General features: G+C 27.7%; 1 protein-coding gene across 1 annotated transcript; it reads left to right on the top strand.

Annotated features, from left to right (window-relative positions):
* The first annotated feature begins 1,860 nt into the window (after positions 1-1,860).
* LOC107440599 (uncharacterized) lies at positions 1,861-20,559 on the top strand. The gene is made up of 6 exons (XM_087167438.1): positions 1,861-2,275; positions 3,403-3,449; positions 7,940-8,562; positions 11,891-12,333; positions 16,581-16,807; positions 19,251-20,559. Exons 1-6 carry the CDS (start codon positions 2,251-2,253, stop codon positions 19,515-19,517), a joined length of 1,632 nt encoding a protein of 543 aa, XP_087023564.1. The 5' UTR covers positions 1,861-2,250; the 3' UTR covers positions 19,518-20,559.
* Positions 20,560-21,054: the final 495 nt, after the last annotated feature.

Here is a 21,054-nt window from a genome sequence, read left to right as displayed (position 1 = left end):
CCTAATTTCCCGAGAAATAGTATTACTAAATTTAATGATATAACATGAAAGGCCCATTTAAACTTTACATTCTATAGTTTTAAGAATCATATTACTTCAAAAATTAAAATGAACAAAAAGTATACATAAGCCTCATAATTTTATGAAATTTAATTTTGTAAGCAAAGTTTTTTGACAACAATTTTTATCAAAAAATTTCAAGTTTCAATAAAAATCATTATTTAGAAACTAAGAAACGTAAAATAAAGAATGCTGACGAAACAAAAACAAAAAAAAAACAATTCTTTTTTGTTGCCATTTTTAGTGCTACGAAAATTCGTCTTTGGGATTTGCCAAAAACAAAACAAGAAGCAATTTTATTTTTTCAGGAGGGAAATATTTTACCGAAAAAACGAAAATGTACCAATTCCCACAACATAAAACTTTATCTTGGTAAACGTACGTTTTGGAAATGTTATTTCATTTGGAATCTTATTTATCAGAGTTCATATGGCGATATGATTGTTTTGAATCTATGCTAAACTCTATATCGGCTCATTTTCCACCGAAATCCGATTGACTATTTTGATTTTAAATAAAGTGTTTTATTTTATGAATTGTCGCAAAAATTTTAAGTGTAGATTGGCGGCACTTAAAAACCGCCAAATCTGTAGCGGCGGTGGCGTTAATAAGTAAGTACCGAATTTTTATTCCATACTTTTCTGAATCATATTACTTCAAACATTGGAATATACAAGAAGTATACATAAACACATAATGTTATACCATTTAATTTTTCAGAAAAAGTATTTTGAGAACAATTTTTATCAAAAAATTATAAACTAAAAAACGGAAAATAAAGAATTCTTAGGATAAAAAAACGATTTTAAGAATTCTTTACATTGAAATAAAAACTTTCATATTGTTTCTTTTTTTATTATTCTTATAGTTCTTAATCAGACGTAATAAACCATTCTGTAGAGAACCAACATCAAATGAAAAAAAAAATATTTACAAGCAAATTTTTTATTGTAAAAATCATTGCACTTACCTGATTTATAATTCCCGGAGAATACCAAAATGATAAGTTCCTTGTTTGAAAACTTTATTCTCAAATAATATATGCATAGTTTATCCCTTCATTACTTTTAGATAACATACTACACAGTAAAATTTTATAATTGATATGAATTTGAATATGTAGCTAAAAACAGAATAGCTGAATTCTAGTTGAAATTATTCCTTCAAAACAAAATAATAATTTCCAAGAAAACGATTCAAATTTATTAATAATCAGCACAAATGAATCTATTTCAAGTAGTTCGGATGATTCTTTATTGTTGTTTTACGAATAATAGATACAGAAATATATACTGTTCTATAAAGAAGAACAATATTCTATAACTACATATTATACAGTTCTGTGCATATTCTGAATTCTTATTTATTCATTGGAATGACGAAAGCAATGCTGATTTCACTTTAATTTGTAATGAATTGAAGACAGAAAAAATTATTTTACCGTAATGCACACAGTCTGTAACAGCAAGTTATCATGAAATTGGAAGTTATGTTGTTGGTAATAGAAAGGTAAAAATTATCCAGAAATTGTTCTTCAAATGCTTGGCGTGTTCTGCTTCAATGTTTGGCATGTTCTGATTAGTTTTTTTCAAGAAGTTCTACCTTTTCCTTAGGGAAATTTTGCTTCTTATTTGCTGCTAATGAAATGGCGTCCGTCGTTGCCAATGGTTTTGTGGGAACTAATGTCCGATATTTTCAGTCTCCCGCTAGATGGCGTACTCGAGCGTTGCGATCGCGAATTCTACCAATGATTTTAACACATGAAAACTTACTAAATAGTAGCCTGAAAATATCTTCCCCGCTAGAAAGCGTACTCAAGTGTTGCGATCGCGAAGAGTCATTTTTAATATTGCCTATAATCCCTAAAGACAAATGAGAAACAGAACTGAAATGAAGTGATTATTAGAAGAAAAAACAAATATCGTCGCCATGTTGAAAGCTCGATGATATTTTATCAATTCGTGTAATCTTTTTACTTTCTGGAATAAATATTAATTAAAAAAGTTATCAATTATTTATAACCAAATATATTTTGTATTCATTATGGATAATTCATTGTTAGTTTCTAATCTTAGCATATTGGACAAATTATAAGCGCATTGACATGAACAAATCTGTCTTGGATTAGCTCTACGAGTTCATTCATTTCGAATAAATTCATTTTATTTAGGTTCTGTAAAAAATATTAGAATGGCTGAAAGTACTGGACGAAGAAGTAAGTAACTTTTTTTGTATATTTTAAATTTTTTTTCTAAATAACAATTTAAATGGTCTACCCCATTAAAGTGTAGGCTATTATATTGCCATTATATTGTTAATATCTGGTTTTAATGAAAGATTTTAAGCATATGCTTAATTATTTCCTTAAGCATATAATATTTCCTGTGGTAGGGTACACTACTCTATTAGATAATACGTGGCTCAATTCGAATATTATAGGTCAATATAAAGGAGAGGTATGGACACATGTTGTAATAAAGTATATTAACCTTGAATTTCCTCATTTTAACGCTATTCAACACTCTATAATATAAAGTTACATCCTAGTAAACTGTAGGGCCACATTATGGGACCTCTGATTTCATATTAGGTTTCTGTTATTATTCTAATAATGGGGATTTTCATTTAACTTTATTTAAATTGTTGCCATTATTTTAATGTGAATTTTGATTTTAAATCTTTCTCATGGACTTATTCTTAAAACATTTTTATTTCCAGTGAAAAAGCAAAAATTACAAATATCAATTAAATAAAGAGATATAAAAGTATGAGTTATACCTGAGATGGCAAGACAAGACTGAAGTCATTGCCCTAAAAGTTCTTTTGTCTTGCTTTATTCCTAAAACATAAGAATGTAAACACAATTAAATTTTAATTAAATGAGTATACATTTTTTTGTTGAAATTTTTGTGTTAAAAAAGTTTCTATAACCAGTACCAATATCAATTACCCATCATTTATTTTCTAGAGGAAAGAAAGTTATGTACCATTTGATAAGATTGACTTGCTAAATGTAGGTAATCAATAATGAACGAGTGTTAATAGATGCATGGAACAATCAAGTACATTTTTCATTGTAACATCTTATGTTTAGTTTTTATTATAAAAAATTTCTAGGTAGAATAAATTGAAATATAAGTAAATTTAGTATCACTTTTTCTTGTGGAATGTAAAGAATTGCCTGCTCTTGTAATTTCTTAAGACTGTCTCATTATTTATTTAAATGCCTTCAGTAACAAGGTGTTGCTAAAATAAGAATAGAGTTTTATTATTCAATAAATTATGTTGTCTCATTTAAAACATTTGACAATTTTTTGAATATATATCTTTTTTTTTTTTCAGTGTTTCATGAAGACATTTTTGCTGAAGATAATGAAAAGTTTTCTTGGGTATGATAATCTGCATTTTTATTTACAATATTTCTATCTTTTTATTAATGAGTTGCTGCGCTTATTCAGGATTTCCCTTTCACTATTTTATAATTATTTATCTAGACATGTGCATTTTAATCTGAAATTTTTATGAAATATTAGCATTTATTAGTAAAAGTTATGTGTGCTTTAAAAAAAACAATTGAAACATTCTCTTTTGCTTTTAACTAATTGTTTTTTCTTATGATATAAATTTTTAAAAGTTTTATTCGTGGAAATCCTGGTAGCGCTTTGAAACCTGTTAAATGTCAATTTCGTTCAATAATAACACCCATCTTTATAAATATTATACGATTCAAGAATCTGGCACCATTGCACGGGTGGCCTAATGGAAAGACTCTCTTAAGAAGATGATGATATAAGGTATGTTTCATTGGGATGGATTTTCAAGTATTCAAACTAATTTTTTTTTAAAATTAACATGAGTTTATTTGATAATGTAATATATATAATGGTTTGAATTTTCAAAAAGTTCAATATAAATTTGAATGCTCATATTTTTTATTTTTGTCAATGGTCAAATCTTCTCAAATAAATTCGAATATATATTTACAAACGTTTAATATCGAACAGAATTAAATCTCAAAAGGTTCTATTAGTTTTATGAAAATAAATTATGTACCTATATTTTGAAATATATATTTTTATTTAAAATAAGTTTTAAAGTAATGTCAATAAATTTTTATATTGTAATTTACACGACGTGAACTTGTAGATTGGTTTTGTCATGGTATACGTGAGATAGGTTTTGCCATCAAGTAAAATTAATATTACTGATCTAAATATTTTAACAGAATTAACAAGTAAATGGAAACCATTATTGCCCTAAAATAGTATAAGTTTGGTTAAATGATAATTGTTTGAGTAGCTTAAATATTTAAAACACTTAGCTTAGTAGCATAACTGTGAATGTGTTGAATGTAAATTTAGATAGAATAGTGCACACCTGGAATATCGAGAATACAGTGAAAAATCAGGGAAAAACTTTACTCTAAAACCTGGAATTGCTAGGAAATATTTCACTCCTTTGTTTGCAGGTGTACAAAAGTAATATTAAAAAATAGTAAAATCAATTGATGAATTAATGATCACTAGTTAGATTATTGAGATCCGTTTTTTATGCATTAGCATTTCTAAGAATGTGAGATAGCAATTAAATATGTGTGATTTAGAAAAACTCACAATTTCTTTCTTAGCTTTTGAAGAACGTTGTTTTAAACTCAATGTTAGAGCTCTATGAATTATAAACATACTATCCCTCATGCATTTTACAGTTTACTTACAATTTTGAGTCAAAAATCTCTTGACCTTCTTTAGACTAACTTAGAGTTAGCATTTGTTCCCCCCAAGAGAATGTTTTGTTTTCCTTTTCTGCTATTCTCTGCAATAATGATGCCAAAACATTACTTTTGCGTGGCTGGTAGACGATTGTGTTAGTGCAGTGTTTTACTATTGGATTTGTGCTTCCATGCTCAAATTTCGGATCATTCATAAATAGGTTTCATTTTTTCTTATTATTTATCTTTAAAAAATTTAAGTGTAAATTATTATAAGTTTTTTATTCTTTACTGTTATACCGTATGTAGTTTCATTTCTGGACCTCCTCTTAATAGAAGTTTCTGTTTTCCAGACACTTAGTAATCAAAAAAAAAATTTTTTTTTTTTTTTCCTTCTTCAAAGAAAGTTTTTAAAAATTTTTTATTCATGTGATCTGTTGAGAAAAGTATTAGTAAAAAAGATTCTTGCTGCTTTTCTGATAGCTAAATATTTATTCTGTCTCAATAAGAACGCATTGTTGAAAAGATGTTATAGAAAAGCAAACTTTTGCGAGAAGAATGCACTATGAATATGAATAATAGTAGTGTGTGTAAAATGTTTCACTTTGAATTATAGATGTTTTCATCAAAAAAATCTACTTGATTCTTTTCTTTGTTTTAGATATTTTTTTATTAAATCTAATTTACTTTTGGAATTTTTGAATGGCTTTGTTTTTACTGTTATTTCTCTCTAATTATTTATGCTGCTAATTCTTCACATCTTAAAGAAAGAAAAGAAAAAAATACGCATTTTTAATGATGAAAATATATTATAATAAAAATATATTTCATCATACTTAACATTCTTTAGTTTTTTAAATGTCATTCAACCTATTAGAAAAATTTTATTAAATTGACATCAGTTATTATTTCTATTCCTTGTTTTTTTTCATTGAATAATAAATCAAGTAAATACACAAGTGGGCGACCTTTTAGCTAAAATAATTTTTAGCACAAATATATTTTTTGTGTTCTTAAACGTTGTTTACCTTAGTTTTAATAAATCAAGTAGTTGTTCATTCAATAATAAGTCAAGTAACAAGTATAGTAAAGGTAACTTAATTTGCTGCACTTTGTACAGACAATAAGGTAAAATAGAAACCTGAGGTTTTCTGAGCTGAAATACCTGATATTGTTCATATCCGTTTCATGTGCATTCTAAATTTTATATATTTTAAAATGCATAGCCTACATTTGAAACCTATATAGATTCATTTGTCTGAATTTCGATCTTGGAAATATGCAAATAAAAGTAACAATTAAGTATTATTTACAATGAAAAATGATCTATTATATGTCATTTTAAATTATCTAAAAAAATTGTTGTTTTAGGATTAATATATTTATTTTTAATGTTATATTTAGTTATATTTTTGTATTCCAAGCTTGTGTATGAAAAAGTATCCTAGTTTTATTTAGGTTTAGTGAAAATTTTGCTTTCATCGAATTTCTAATTATATAAATTTAGAGTCATAAATCTCTTGAAGAATTCATTTAAAGAAATATATCTTTAATTTAAAATTATATTTTTATGTTATGATTCTATTAAAAAAAACCCAAAAAAGTCTTCTTGATCTGATCATTTTTGATTTGTAAATGTACAGAACTGAGAACATTCCCATCTTTCCATTCAAGACTTTGCTACCACTTAAAAGTTTATTGAAGTAAGTATTAAAATTCCTGTAGTTTTTAATAAAAGATAAAAAATAAAAACTCAAAATAAAAATAATTTCATTTTTTTAAAGTTATATGCAAAAAATCAAAGGACTACCTTAGTTTGCTTCTTTATTCAAAACTTCACATTTATGTTTTATTTCATTAATTTGCTATTAAATAATTTGAACACCAATGAAGAAAAATTTTTTTAGCTTATTCTTTATATGTAGTTGCATCAACATTTCATTGTTTTTGAATAAACCTACCGTATTTTAATATTTAGATTTCCAGTGAATCTTTAAATTTTAAAAACTCTTAGTCCTACTGTCAATTAATTATTTAATACAAACTAAGGAGTTCTGCAAAAATTTAGTTATGGATTGTTTAGTTTGAAAAAAAATCTTTCTGCACACCTATGTGTTCCAAAATGAGCTTATATTTTATTTAAAAATATTGAGAATTTAATAAATATATGTTTAAGTACTAATCAAAAAGTAATTTGCATTTTGGTGGCATATGACTTTTGATGTTGAACTTCGTCCAGGATTCAGTACTTATCAGTTTATGCCAGCATACTGTGTATGTGTGGGTTTTTTTCTCGTTAATTTTTAAGACTTGCTTCGATTTAAAAAAGAACAGTTACAAAATATGTTCAGTTCTTTTATTTCATGTAGTTTGCAAAAATGCCAGACGTGAAGATAAAGACAATGTTTCATTATGTTAAGAAGAACTTGGTATTAATGACTTAGTTCCCACAACATCTTTGATAAGTATAAAATGAAAAAATTTTAAAAAGAAAAATATTTGGTTTTCAATTGTAAATATAAAGTGTTTTCGATCTTTTTACAGTGAGATGTTGCTTTCTCAATAGCAAACTTTAATAAACTTCTAATAAACTTCTCAACTATTTAAAAAAAGAAGAAAAAAAATTTTCTTCAGATTTTTATAAAACTTATATAGAATGTTAAAATTGCAATGCATTATTTGTTAAGCATCATTTGCTGTACTATAATTTATAAAGGTAAATTCTGAATTACCATTACAATAAAATTATTTTGAGAACTATACTACAAATAATTAGAATACACACTGTCAATGGACATATTTACTTGGAGAAAGGTTTAATTCTTTAATATACTATGTGGTCCGATTTTAATTTTGGAGGAATATTGAAGATAATTTCAAATATTCGATTAAGGTATCTCTTCTGTTATTCAAGCTTGAAAAATAAATAAATAAATGAAATATAATGAAAATAACAACAAAAAAAATTAAGAAAAAAAATATCTCAGCAAAAACTGCTGTTAAAATAGTGAGTACGTGCAATTTGTTTCATAATTGTTTACTTTATCTGTTTATCTTCATTGTTTTAGTAGTTTTTTGTATCAGTTATTGAGGAAGCTTTATTTTTTTCAAGATAGCTTTAAGAAATGATCTTATTTAATTACATAAATTTATTCTACTTTTTATTTTTAGCAACCATTAGGTAGAACAGTGAACCCTGTGACAAATGATGTTACTAATTATAATGTCCATGCTGGGGGAAGAGGCAAAGATTCAAGCAATAGTCCTAGCAGTGAAGAAGATTCATTCTACAAAGTTGATTCCAATTCTTTGAAAAGAAGTTTCCGGAAGCGATCTTCCAGTGCAAGTGATGGGAACATAGCAGAAGATACTTCCTCATCTCAGAAACCTATTCAAGCTAGCGTTCCTCATGAGAGAGTATTGCTATCCATTTATGATGATGATGCTCGAAGTGGAAGTCCCAGTGGCATTTTTGAGAAAAAAGATTTGGCTTTTCAATCATCATTCAAAAAAGATTTTGACAACTTGCAAAGTAAAGGTTTTGGAAACAACTCACTACATACAGAACTTGAGGCAGTTCGCACAATTACTAATCAAGATGATCATTCTAAAGAGCGCAACAATAGCAATAGATCTTTTTCACCTTGTGCAGATCTGAAAAAAGAGAAATATAAAAACTATAGATCTAGGAGCCGAAGCAGCAGCAGAGGATTTGTCGGATCTAAGTCAAGGAGCGGTAGTAAAGAAGAAAGAAATGGCAGTCGAAATCGAAGTAGAGATAGAAACTTTGGCAAGTGAGTATATAATATTGAAGTTTAGTTATTTAGCATAGGGGCAATTTCAGGACAAGGTCAACCAGACGACTAAAATTTTAAACCTAATATTTTTAGGCAAACAAGGTATCATTTTCAACATCATTTTTAACCGTTACAGGAGCCATGCTAAGGACTTCAAACTATTGGTCAATGAATTTGCCAAATATCAAAAGTAATAGCCAAATTTCAAAATTCTTAGCCAAGGACAAATCTTGACAAAAAATTTAAGATTTTTCCCATATAAAACTTTAAATCAAAATTGGGTTTAAATTGAGTTATTTTATAAAATGCAAATTCAATTCAAAAGTTATTTTGCAGTTGGAAAGGAGTAAATGAGCAATGAATGGGACAGGGGTGATTGTACTCCGGGGGTACCCCAGAATTCCGAGTTTTTTTAGGGTTCAAAGACTAGAAACAGTGCATGCGAGTTTGGCGTGAATGTCATAGAATCCCGCTTAACTCAAGACCATTAGATTTTGCTAAATCCTGTTAACGAGACGTTTTCCTACATTCTTTCACTTCATTCTTTCACCTACATTCTTTCACAGATTATGTAAAGAATTACGTCCTACTCGATTCTTTAGACAATTTGATTGTTTTGATTTGATTTCCGCTTAGCTCAAGACCATTGGTTCCGCAAATCAAAACTTATAATCGGACGAAATTTTGAAGATTTTGCTAAATCCTGCTAACGAGACGTTTTCCTGCATTCTTTCACAGATTATGTAAAGAATTACGTCCTACTCGATTCTTTTGCCAATTTGATTGTTTTGATTTGATTTTCGCTATTTTGAATATGTGGTACAGCGACGTAATCTGCTAATATCTCGAATCTTATTCATTCGATTTTAATATCAAGCATCGATTTTCGTATTTACCTTGCTTAAAAACTATGCGTCGCGATTCGTATTCACTTGATTTAAAAATCCAGTATCATGATTTGTATTTGCGCGTTTTTATATCCCAATATTGTGATTCATACTCACGAGAGTTTAAAATCCAAGGCAGCGATTTGTATTCACGCATTTTTAAAATCCAATTTTGCAATTTGTATTCACACATTTATAATATCAAGCATCGATTTTTGACTTTTAATATTTGATTTAAAAACTACGTATTGCGATTCGTATTCACGCGATCTAGTGATTTGCATTTGAACAATTCAATATTGCAAGTTGTATTTTGCTTTTTAAATTCCAATACAGCAATTGATATTCACACGTTTTTTTTAAAAAAATCTAATATCGCGATTCTTGTTAGAAGTAAGCTTCTTCTTGAATTAGGTACTCTAAAGGTGTGACATATTTTGCATTAGAAGGTAATTTAATTATAAATGTTAATTCAAAAAGTAATGTTCATGAAAGATATATGATATATAAATTGATATCTATTTTTTGCACATAAAATTTTCGGGGCTTTTGACTTTGTGCCACAACTACCCCTGATGGGAGAGGGTGAAAAATGTAGATGTTTTATTGTTTTTAAGGAAAAGAATTAGGAATATGTTAGGGCTCATTTTTGATAACTTCTTAGACTAGAGCAATGATATAAACCTAAAGCAACATGATTTTGTTACTTTATTGTGTATTCTATTCCCTAAAAAACCTGTTGTCTGCAAAAATAGTTGGATGATCTGTAGTCTGTCCTGGCCAAATTTACTACCGTCTAGCGGTACCTTCACAAATTCAACTTTAGAAAAAACGGTAGTTCCACAAAATACTTTTCATAATTTTTAATTTTCACGAATTATGTCTAAATTTTCACAAAATAGGTACCTCTCAGAAAAACCTAGACAGACCCCTGATGATATGCATCTTGCTACCACTTGATCTGTTTTATTGACAAAAACTGTAGGAAAAATTAACAAAAAAAGAAAAACATCCGGCATTGAACGTAGTAATGCTGCAGTCTTGCATAATCTCTCTTGTTGCTTATATTATCTTGGCTTGATATAATTCTAATATGTTCTATGACGTATTGAACGGAAATTGCTGTAATTTAATGAAAAATATAGGATTTATTCTGAAGAATTCCCTTTGACCTTTTTCAGGTTTATAATAAGGTAACATAATTTTTTTTGCTGAAAAAAATCATTAGCCAATACTTATGCGAAAACAAACTTTTGTTTGCCGAATTTACAATTTCATCGTATTTGGCAAGGTAGCGAATGCTTAGCACAGGACCTGCATTTTACAATTTACTGCAAGATATAGAACTTTTTAAATCGATTTAGATCTGCTATGCTCTGTTTCCAATTCACAACTGCAGATTTTCTAATTTCGTTTGACCGCTTTTTTTTGTAGTAATTTTCTTAGTCATACAATGTACCGAAGGTTTTGCTACCAAGGTATTGTTATTCCAATTATTGTCAGTTCTTTGAATTTCTTTTGGTTATTAATTATTTGGTGTTTTTGAGAATTTGTCTTATTGAATCATTTTTAATTTGCATTTGCTCTACTTTATTTAAATTAATAACCATGATTTTTTTTAGACATTTTTAATTTTTTTCCTTAATTATGAAATGAGCTATAGGGCAAACGTAATTTTATGGGCCTTTGATATTTAGAACAAATTTATTAACACGTTGAGTGCCCCACTTAAGTCATCAGTGACTGACATTGAACTTTTCATTTAGGTCACATTGGTCGCTGGTGACTGATAGTGTAAAATGTAATATAAAACTAAACAAAATACTAGCAGGAAAAGGACAGAGAATTTTATGAGTCTCCAAAAAAAAAAAAAAAAAGTACCCAAATAGTAAGGGGAAAATGAATTAATTTGAGTAAGAGGTACCTAAAAGTCAAACTTGTATTTCAAAAAAATTTTAATGTTTTTCTGGTAATAATTTTTTGCTAGTAATTATCTTTTTATAAAGCTAGCAATCTTTTTGTAAAACTGTTTATTTTTAACTAATGGTTAGCTGTTAGTATACATGTTTTGTAATATATTTTATGTTTAAAAGTAAGGCATCACCGAAAGCTTAATAAAAATTAATGTCTCGTTTTCATCACATGAATCTCAGTTATGCTGTAATCTTTTATATTTTAATTATTTAAAGTAATAAATGTTTTTCAATAAATGAAAACTCACCACTAAAGTTGAAATAGCTTTTAAATTTTTTTAAAATATTGTTTGGCAGTATTTTAAATCAATATTAATTACTATTACAACTAGAACATTTCACAGTTCTTTGTTATTTGAATAGAAAGAAACTGCTATACTGATTATGTATTCATTTTTTTGTATACTGATTATGTATTAATTTTTTTGTATCTTGATTAGCTATATTTGCTTAATTAATTTTCAGGTATTTCAAGGGACGAAAAAGTCTAAGTCCAGGAAAAAGAAGTCACAGTCCTGACTCACGCAGACGAAGTCGCAGTCCTAATTTTCCTAGGAAGACTCGTAGTCCAGATTCTCGCATGAGAGCTCGTAGTCCAGATTCTCGCAGAAAAAGCCGCAGTCCAGACCTAAAAAGAAGTCGTAGCCCAAATTCTCGAAAGAAAACCCGCAGTCCAGATTCTCGTAGACGAACTCGCAGTCCAGTTTCTCGCAGAAGAAGTCGTAGTAGGGACTCGCGAAGGAGGAGTCATAGTAGAGATGTTCGCAGGCGTAGCCGAAGTAGAGACATTCGTCGACGTAGTCGCAGTAGAAGCTATGAGAGACGCCGCAGGGCCCGTCGAAGTTCCAGCAGAGATAGATATCGAAGAAGGAGACATTCTCGTAGCAGAAGTCGTTCACGTGATAGGGGTAAATATTCTTTTATGCTGAAATGTTTTAAAAATTTTGCTAAGCTTAATTATTCTTTATAAAGTTTATGAGAGTAAAAAGAAATTATTTGTATTGCTGGGTTGTTAATCTATATTTTCAAGTTGTGTATAAGTTATCTTTATAATAAGTGCTTACTGCACAATTAGTTAAATTTCATTATTATTATTTTTTATAGGCGTTTTTAAAAGCCCTTAAAAGTGCTTATTGTATTGGGTGTTTTTAAAAAGTGCTTAATTTTCCATTTTCGAAAATGAGATTTTTTTCTTTACCATGTCGATTTTTGCCATGTATTATGCAAAAGCGTGCTTTTCACAATGTTTTATTCAACGTTTTCACAATTCATTCAATCACAGCATTTCAATGTACCACTGGTCCATAGCGTTTGAAAGCGCTAATCATTTTACATGTTGGATGAAATTCTTGCGAGTTCAATCGTGCGTCTACTGAGCAGGGTTCGGTGAGATTATTGCACTCTCATATACAACTCTGCTGCATTTTGCAAGATATTATCCATTTCTGGCTTCGTTTTCCACCCTCTGATATCGAAACGAAAAATCTCTTGATCATTTTATTGTGGCTAATATAATCAAGAAAACAGTTCTTTGTCAGAAACTAGTTATTTTATCATGGTCATACGAAGTCTTTAAAAATTATTTTGTTAATGTATATAGTTCTTAAATTTTTAATGTGCTTAAAAAGTACTTAAAAAAAGTGCATATTTTCTGTTCTGGTATATTAATGAATGTTTTAGTAATTTTAAATTTAAAAAAAAATACCTTTTATTTAAAGATGTAAATGTAATTTTATTGAAAATGTAATGTTTTAATGTAAATGTTATGTTATAAAGTGTTCATTTCTCGTAATTTTCAGTTTAAAATAAGTACGGTTAATAAATTGTTTACCAATAATTACCAATTAATTATTCTTTGTTATTTTACTTTTTTTAAAAATAAAAAAATTATACACAGATTGTCTATTAGCTTGCCTTATATCATTTTCTATAAGCTTTAAATTTTTCAGTTATTTTGATAATGAGTTAGAATTAATGAAATATACTCATAAAATAGTATAAGAGGGTAATTTGAAAATTTAGAGTTAAATTCAGTTATTATATATTACACATTTTGATAAAATTTAATGGGATGAGTGAGTGCCCTTTACTGTGACGAAACATCATGCCTTTTTTTATTCCTTTGGAGGACTCTGGTTATGTAAATTAGATAGAAGCTGGGTGCCTATCTCTTGTCCTTCTCATCTATCCTCTTAAGTGACTGTAGCCTTCTGTTCAGTGACCAGATGGATCCGTTCTGTAGTATCCTGAAAGGTTCAATACAGGGAGAATGCTTCGATTTCCTCTACTGGTATCATGCAGATAAATGTACAACGGTACGCTCATCTCTATTAATACCTGGAACTCCAGTTAAACAAGGAAAGTAAACATCGCTGAAGTTTTTATTAAAACAAAGTTAAGCTTAAATTTAAGAAGATGTTTGATAACCTTGGATTGTGTAAATATCAGCCCCGTAATCTGACTCTAGGGTAAAATAGTTCATATGAAATAATATTTCAGTTCATTTACTTTCAAACTGACAAAATCTTCCCAATTTATACTTATTAATGGTGTGTCTGTCCGCCTTCAATTAAAGAGATCTGCATATCAGAGGGAAGCTTTAGTTTTATCTCTACTTTTCTTTTCTAAAATAGGTTGATAACTATTTAATATGTTTTATTCAATTTATAAAATATTTTTTAATTCAAATTAATTTTTCTAAAAAAATTTTAATTTTCTAGAAAAAAAAATTTTATTTTTATTTTTAATTAAAATAGATGGATAATTTAAAAAATAGCAAGCAAATAAAAATTTTAAATTTTAATTTAAATGTTTGGATTATTTAAAAAAGTTGTAATTTCGAATTTAAATTAAAATTTTGTAATTTTTTTAAATCCATATGTTTTAATAAAGAAAATAAATGTTCTTTTGTTTTTAAAGTAAATTAATTTACATAAAAAACAGGGTTGGGTTTTTGACGTCAAAAAGTGGTTTTTGACATGACAAGGGTATAATACTGGTTTAAACTGTCAAAAATGTCAAAAACTAAAGTTTGCCAAAAATATATATAAACTTCAAAACTACCAACAGTTGCCATGCATTATATTGAAATTTAATTATACTATAGGTAATCAGCAGGTTTTAAAATATTTTTTAATTAAAATTAAGGTAAAATAACAGATTTAAAATCTCAGAAATTTATATTCAAATGCATGTGGAGAAAAATTTTGCATAAAATTTTTTTAAATATTTATATTTTGAAAAAAAAAATTTTTTTTTGATACTTAAGAAAATCAAAAGTTTATTACTATGCATTTTTGACATATAAGGAACATATAACTAATATTTATAGGGAACTTACAAGTTATGTTGTATAAATACAAACTTGATACAAGTGTATGAAAAAAAAAATTTATGTTATACCGAATATCTTTATTATCCAGCATGTTAATTTGAATTTAAAAGTAGTTATATTTGTGAATAATGATAAATATAATTCATATTGTTTATTATATTTATTTATAATTATTACACTTATCATTTTAAAACAATTTTTACCTCTTAATTTTTTCCCCCCACTTGTATTAAGAATACAAATAATGCATATCTTGAAAGCAAGAAGTAATTATTCAACAGCTGAATATTTAGATATTCAACAAAACTATGTATATAGTATTCAGCAAAATGAAATTCACAAGTATTTGGATAAACTAAATTTTCAGCATAGTAAATGAATAGGCTGAATATACTGTAAATCGACACTCTGTGTATTTAACAGAAAGCACTTAAATTTGTATTGTCTTATGTTAAAAAGATTATTAAGAAGATTTAAAAGAATATTAAAAAGATTTTTCTTTAAAAGATGTCTAATGTACAAAACTGCTAATGTTTATCTTTAAAAATGTCTAATTTTTAGTATAATCTATACTATACACTAAATTTGGTTATAAATAAATTTCTTAATAATATCACTGCAGATTTTCAATAACACATGAAAATGAATACATAATATTACAAAAGATGTGAGCTTTCAAAAGTACAAGATTTTGGTTACTATTCAAAATATAAGTGTTTCTTCAAAATTTTAAATTTATTTTTTCTAGAACATATTTAGAAACAGTATCCTTTATAAAAAATATATAAATTTTACGTATTAATTAAATTTCACATATGAATATAGGTTTTTGACATTTTCGACATTTTTGACAGTGAGGTTTTTGACGTGACGGTTTAAACCATGGTTTAAACTGTCAGAAACTGTCACATGTCAAAAACCTGCCAACCCTGATAAAAAATAATAATTTATAAATTGTTTAAAACTTATTAGATATCAGCCTTTTTCAGAACTGCAAACATCATACGCCATAATTGCACATAAACACAAAAAGTTATTGCTAGTTTGTAAGTAAATGAACTGAAACTTTAATGGGACATATTTTTCCCCATTAGGCAGCTAATTTGTACCTTATCCAAGGTTTTCAAACATGCTTCTCTATTGAAGCTTAACTTTGTTTTAATAGAAATTTTCGAGATGAGTATTTCCCTTGTAAGTCTGTAAAAATGTGAGTGGATGTGAGAGAGAATAAATGACCCCCTAGCTTTCAGCAGTTGCACTATTTCAATAATGCCATGTTTCTTCCGACAGTGACTCTGGTGATTACTATATGTTTCCTGAAGTGCCGTGATGTACAGTCGAGGTTGGTGCATTGGAACTATTTCTGTCATTGAGTCTGTTGTAGCGGTGTTCTACATAGAATTCTGCATTCTATGAACTATCCTTGTACTTGAGATATAGTGCTTATCGGTGTTGTTTGTCTGGTTCTAGTTCCCTATTTGCTAATAACCTATCTTGGATACCATAAAGCTTGTTTATGTAAAGAAATTCTCTTGTGTTGATGTTAGGGGTATCACAGACAACACAGAGAAGTTTTTCACTTAAAAATATAAATGAAGAATCTTACAAATCATATAATAGTTGCACTTTCATTTCACTAAATTGTGAATAATTTTTCAACTGAGTCGTTTATAGCTTTAAAAATTGAGTTTTCAAGTAGTAAAACCAGTGTGTAGATCAAACAAAAGAATTTCATAACAAATTGTTAGAATTTTAAACCTGTTCTAAAGTGCTTAATTTTTTATGTTGCACCTTAATTAAATAAAAGTAATTAATTTTTAGGATCATCCAATCGCAAACCAGGCTCTCTTCCGCTCTCAACATCTGGAGGTGCTATGACCCCACAAATGGCCTTGCAGCAAACCATGGCGGCAATGAGTGCTAAAGCTCAAGCAATGACTGGCATTGCTTTACCTAAATATTACAATCCAGCTGCTGTTAATCCTTTAAAATATGCTGAAACAGTTCAAAAGAGGAAATTACTGTGGCAAACTAAAGAGAAAGAAGAGGTACGTTTTCTAAGCATTTTTTATTAGCTTTTACTTAGTTGATTTCAAGTTTTTAATCGTATTGTTTTCGTTAATAATCATTTTAAATTTATTATATTTTGTCCTGAATGACCTTAAGGCTATTGAAAAATCTTTAAATTACATTATGAAAATGTTTTGCTTTTCTTCCTCAAATTTTTTAAGTTATAAGAGTCAATTTCACTATTTTGTATACTTGGAACGTTACAAACATACTTAGAAAATAACTATCTTCCCTTGTATCAAATTAGCTCTCACGTGATACTTTTCAACCAGTTATGATTCAGGCCTTGTTCGTTCATCGAAAAGTGTTTACTTGTTTTGAATGTAATTACATACTGCCTCAATAGGACAGATAATTTAGCCTTACTTTCATTTTGGTAGTTTCCCTACATTATTAAGCAACATAACATTTTAACAAAATGTACTGTTTTTAATAACCAAGCCTGGTTTTTTTTTTTAAAGTTTAATTTTTTTATTATTTATAGAAATAGTATTAGTTTGAAAAGACTTAGTCTTTAACCTATGTTTGGACAATTTAATTATGTCGATTTTACTAGCACTATTAATTAAAATGAAATGATGTTGGATCAAAAATCCAAATTTTTTGGTTTTTCAAAGTGATTATTTTAAAATCTAAATTCTGAGCACCCAGAAATTGGAAGTATTTGAATCAAGAAATGATAAATCAAGACAAAGACTATATTTTTTTTAATCAGAAATTTGAGGGCTCTCTTGATATTGTTAAACTTAATTCCTGATACTGCATTCTGATACTGTTTTAAAGTTAAAGCTCTATGTTTAAATAAATTAAAAAGAAAGTCATTTGTACTTAATTAAACCGTTAGTACTAAAACTTACCTTTGTTTTATATGAAACTTATTTTTGTTCTTTTTCATCATTCCATTATTTTTTTAATTATTATTAATATAAAATATTGATTTAAGTAATTACCATTAAAATTTATATTGATTCAAATGATTTATGGAATAAAAAGAGAAATGTTTATATAAAATTTAATTAACAATGTTATAAAATATATACAGTAAAACAATGATAGTTATTAAATTATGCTGAAACATATTTTTATCTTACTGACAAGTTAAGGAAAAATCAGTATTTCACAGAATTAAAATAAAATGTATCATATAAAGTATTCTGTTCCTTTTTTTTATTTATTATGTCAGCATATTTAAAGAACCATAAAGGATATTTTTGATTTGTTTATTATAAATGAAATACTGAGATGCTTTTGAATGGTTTAGTTATTTCAATTTGGGTTTAAAATATTATTTTGCATTTTTTTAAAAAAAAACTTTTTTCTCAACTTATTGAAATAAATAGCGTAGAACTTATTTATATTTATAAGTGAAACCATTTGAAACTTATGTGAGCACCTAGTAAAGCTTCATGTTTATATACTGTACCCCCATGTTTTAAACTGACTTTACACTTAGTGATAACACATAAACATCAAAAATTTTATAAATAGTTAAGAAAAAAAAATTGCTATGAAGATAAAAGATTTTGATGTTCATCTTGACTTGTTGCTTAAGGCTTAGACATTTCTTAAGGCTTTTTTGTAAATATTGTCTATCAATTTGTGTAAATTAGGGATCAATTAGTTTTAAAAAAAAAAAGTTGTCCAAACAAGGTATATAGTTTTTAATCTAATTTCAACTTTATAGTTCTATGTCCTTTTTTACTTCAACTAAGTAACTTATTAATATAACTAAGTGTACTCTAAGTCAATAACAAAATCTTTTGTCAAACATAGTTTTGGAACTTAATGATTATCATATGGTAATGGAGAAATTCATATGTTTATGTTGTAATTTTGGTAAGAAATCAGAAATATTGACTTGAAAATTTATAATTTTGCATATTATTATTAATAAATCATGCATTATAATAGATTTAACTGCAGACAATCAGGGCTGATTGTACTCCGGATTTTTCACTAACAGTGATCAGGAAGTTTCTGGAGATCGAAGGTCCAGACGTTTAAAAAAATCATTGATCACAGAAGTTTCTGGAAATCAAATTCTCAAAGGTGGAACTTAAAAACACAGTTTATTTTATTTGTTTGTAAGTGAGAGCCAGATACTTAACAAGCTTATATTCATGATTAATATTCATTTTTTATCAGTAAATAGTTATTATAATCATGAACTCAAGAAAGACTGACATTTTAATTACTTCTCCAGGTCATCATAGGTATGTGTAAATGGTATAAGTCTGTGTAAAATTTTAAATATATTTTATGTAATTTTTAAATTACCTAGCTCACAATCACCCCTGGACAATGCTGTTTGATTAACTCAGAGAACATACATAAAAGGAGAAATTTAGAATAATTGTGTTCTTGTACTAATAAATTTTATCAGTTCAGTAATAATTTTCTTTTATTATTCCTATCATCTAGGAACAACCAAAAAATACAGTCTGGGATAAACTGACATTTGATCAGGATCAAGATGGAAGGATGACTGCAAAATTTAGGAAACTGATGGGTATTAAGTGTGAGGGAGGTGTAGATGAATCAGAAAAAGAATCTGTTCTGAAAAAGCAAGCTGATTTATTCAGAGATTTGGATCAGCAGTATGAAATGGCCAGAGTGACCACCCACACTCAGAGAGGAGTCGGTCTAGGATATTCTGCTACTACTTTATATCCTCCTGTCCAAAAGTAAATCTGATATGATTTGTACATATGTTTCATTGATATCATCTTGTGTATATTTTGTTCATTACTCATTAACATTGTTGAACTCACTTTAAAAAGAAAACTCCTACCCTTTGCACTTGTTTTATCATTCATTCCTATGTAGAAGTTACTGATAAGAGATCATTTGATGTCAAAATAGTATTGATGTAAGTGAATATATATATGTAATGAAAACTAATATCTATAAACTAAATGTATTTCTACCTTTTTATATGCATACTAATTATTTAATAATCAGTTAGTAAATTTAAATATTGCAGCTGTTATTTATTAATACAGCACTCAGTTAAAAAATCTTTTAATTAAATTGATAGTTCTTCAAAATAAATATTGTTTTTGAATAAAGTGTTAAAAAAATTATCTTTAATACAGAGATGCAAGTGTTACTACTTTGTACTTCAAAGTCATACTAAAATGTATTCGAAAAATTCAGTTTTTGATGCTAAATTAAAATTGTATAGCTAGCTAATAAGAATAAACTTGTACAATCTTTGATGATAAAACCTGGAATCTGTTGCGCAAATGTTTAGTTATCTATAATGATATTTTTATGAGTTAATTATTTTAATTTCAGGAATACCACAGTTTTTAAAGTATAAATTAAGTTCTCTATATGAGTTTCCCCGTTGTGAATCCTCAGAAACGTAATCCAGATAATTGACTTTCAATAAAATTAGCTTTGGTATTTTGAAAGTTGGACGAAACACAAAACAGAGATTATTATCTGCATGGTGCTCATGAATTTATGAAGCAGGTTTTATTTTTTTCCCCCCTATGATGTATGCATATAAGCACGTAAAGAGCTTTATATTCCAAGTTCGAAAAAATATAGATCATCGTTTTAAAAAATTGTAACAGTATTTTTCTAAGCATTTAAAGTGAGTATTGTTCATCTTCAAAAAACCATTAATATGAAGTTTGTTATTGTTTACTTTCAAATTTTGTGTAACACAGTTTGTTCCTTTGTAGTCAATAATGTGTGATAATAAAAATTGAGTTTTCATTTTCATGTGTCTTGAACATTATTCCATAGTATTTCCATTGTTTATTAACGTAGACTTCTAGTACATCTGGACGAAGAAATCTTCCAGAATGGCAGAATATTTTTCATCTAAGTTTCCTTTTTAAAAAGCAAACAAAATGAGAAAATTGCTGATACGTACCTTCCAAGTCTCTTGTTTACCTTTATATTCTTAAGTTACCTCTATTTGTTAAAAGGAATATTTAAAAAAAAAATTATGGCAAAAACACTTTCTCTCATTCCACAACAAATGGTGCTATTGCCAGTTCCGCAATATGTTGAGTGTTAATAATTTAAGTCAAGTCGTGATGGCTCAGGGGATAGAGCGTTAGTCTTCCTATAAGGTGAACCGGGTTCGAATCTCGGCAATGACTCGTCTATACGAACTCCGCATCCAGCTTGCACCAATTCAGTGCTGACGTAAAATATCTTCAGTGGTAGGCGGATCAACAGTTAAAGAGTCCCCTTGCCATCAGGCTAA

Source organism: Parasteatoda tepidariorum, chromosome 7 (assembly GCF_982258835.1).
Source record: "Parasteatoda tepidariorum strain Cologne lab strain chromosome 7, Ptep-v5.0, whole genome shotgun sequence".
NCBI lineage: Eukaryota > Metazoa > Arthropoda > Arachnida > Araneae > Theridiidae > Parasteatoda > Parasteatoda tepidariorum.
This window is presented reverse-complemented; position numbering and strand designations above follow the sequence as displayed.

What these genes read in the sequence shown, in the direction of transcription:
- LOC107440599 (XM_087167438.1), top strand. Translation starts at nt 2,251, where the DNA reads ATGGCTGAAAGTACTGGACGAAGAA. An exon ending in AGAGATAGAAACTTTGGCAA is followed by an intron (nt 8,563 to 11,890) that starts GTGAGTATATAA and finishes ATTAATTTTCAG; the next exon opens with GTATTTCAAGGGACGAAAAA. An exon ending in AAGTCGTTCACGTGATAGGG is followed by an intron (nt 12,334 to 16,580) that starts GTAAATATTCTT and finishes ATTAATTTTTAG; the next exon opens with GATCATCCAATCGCAAACCA.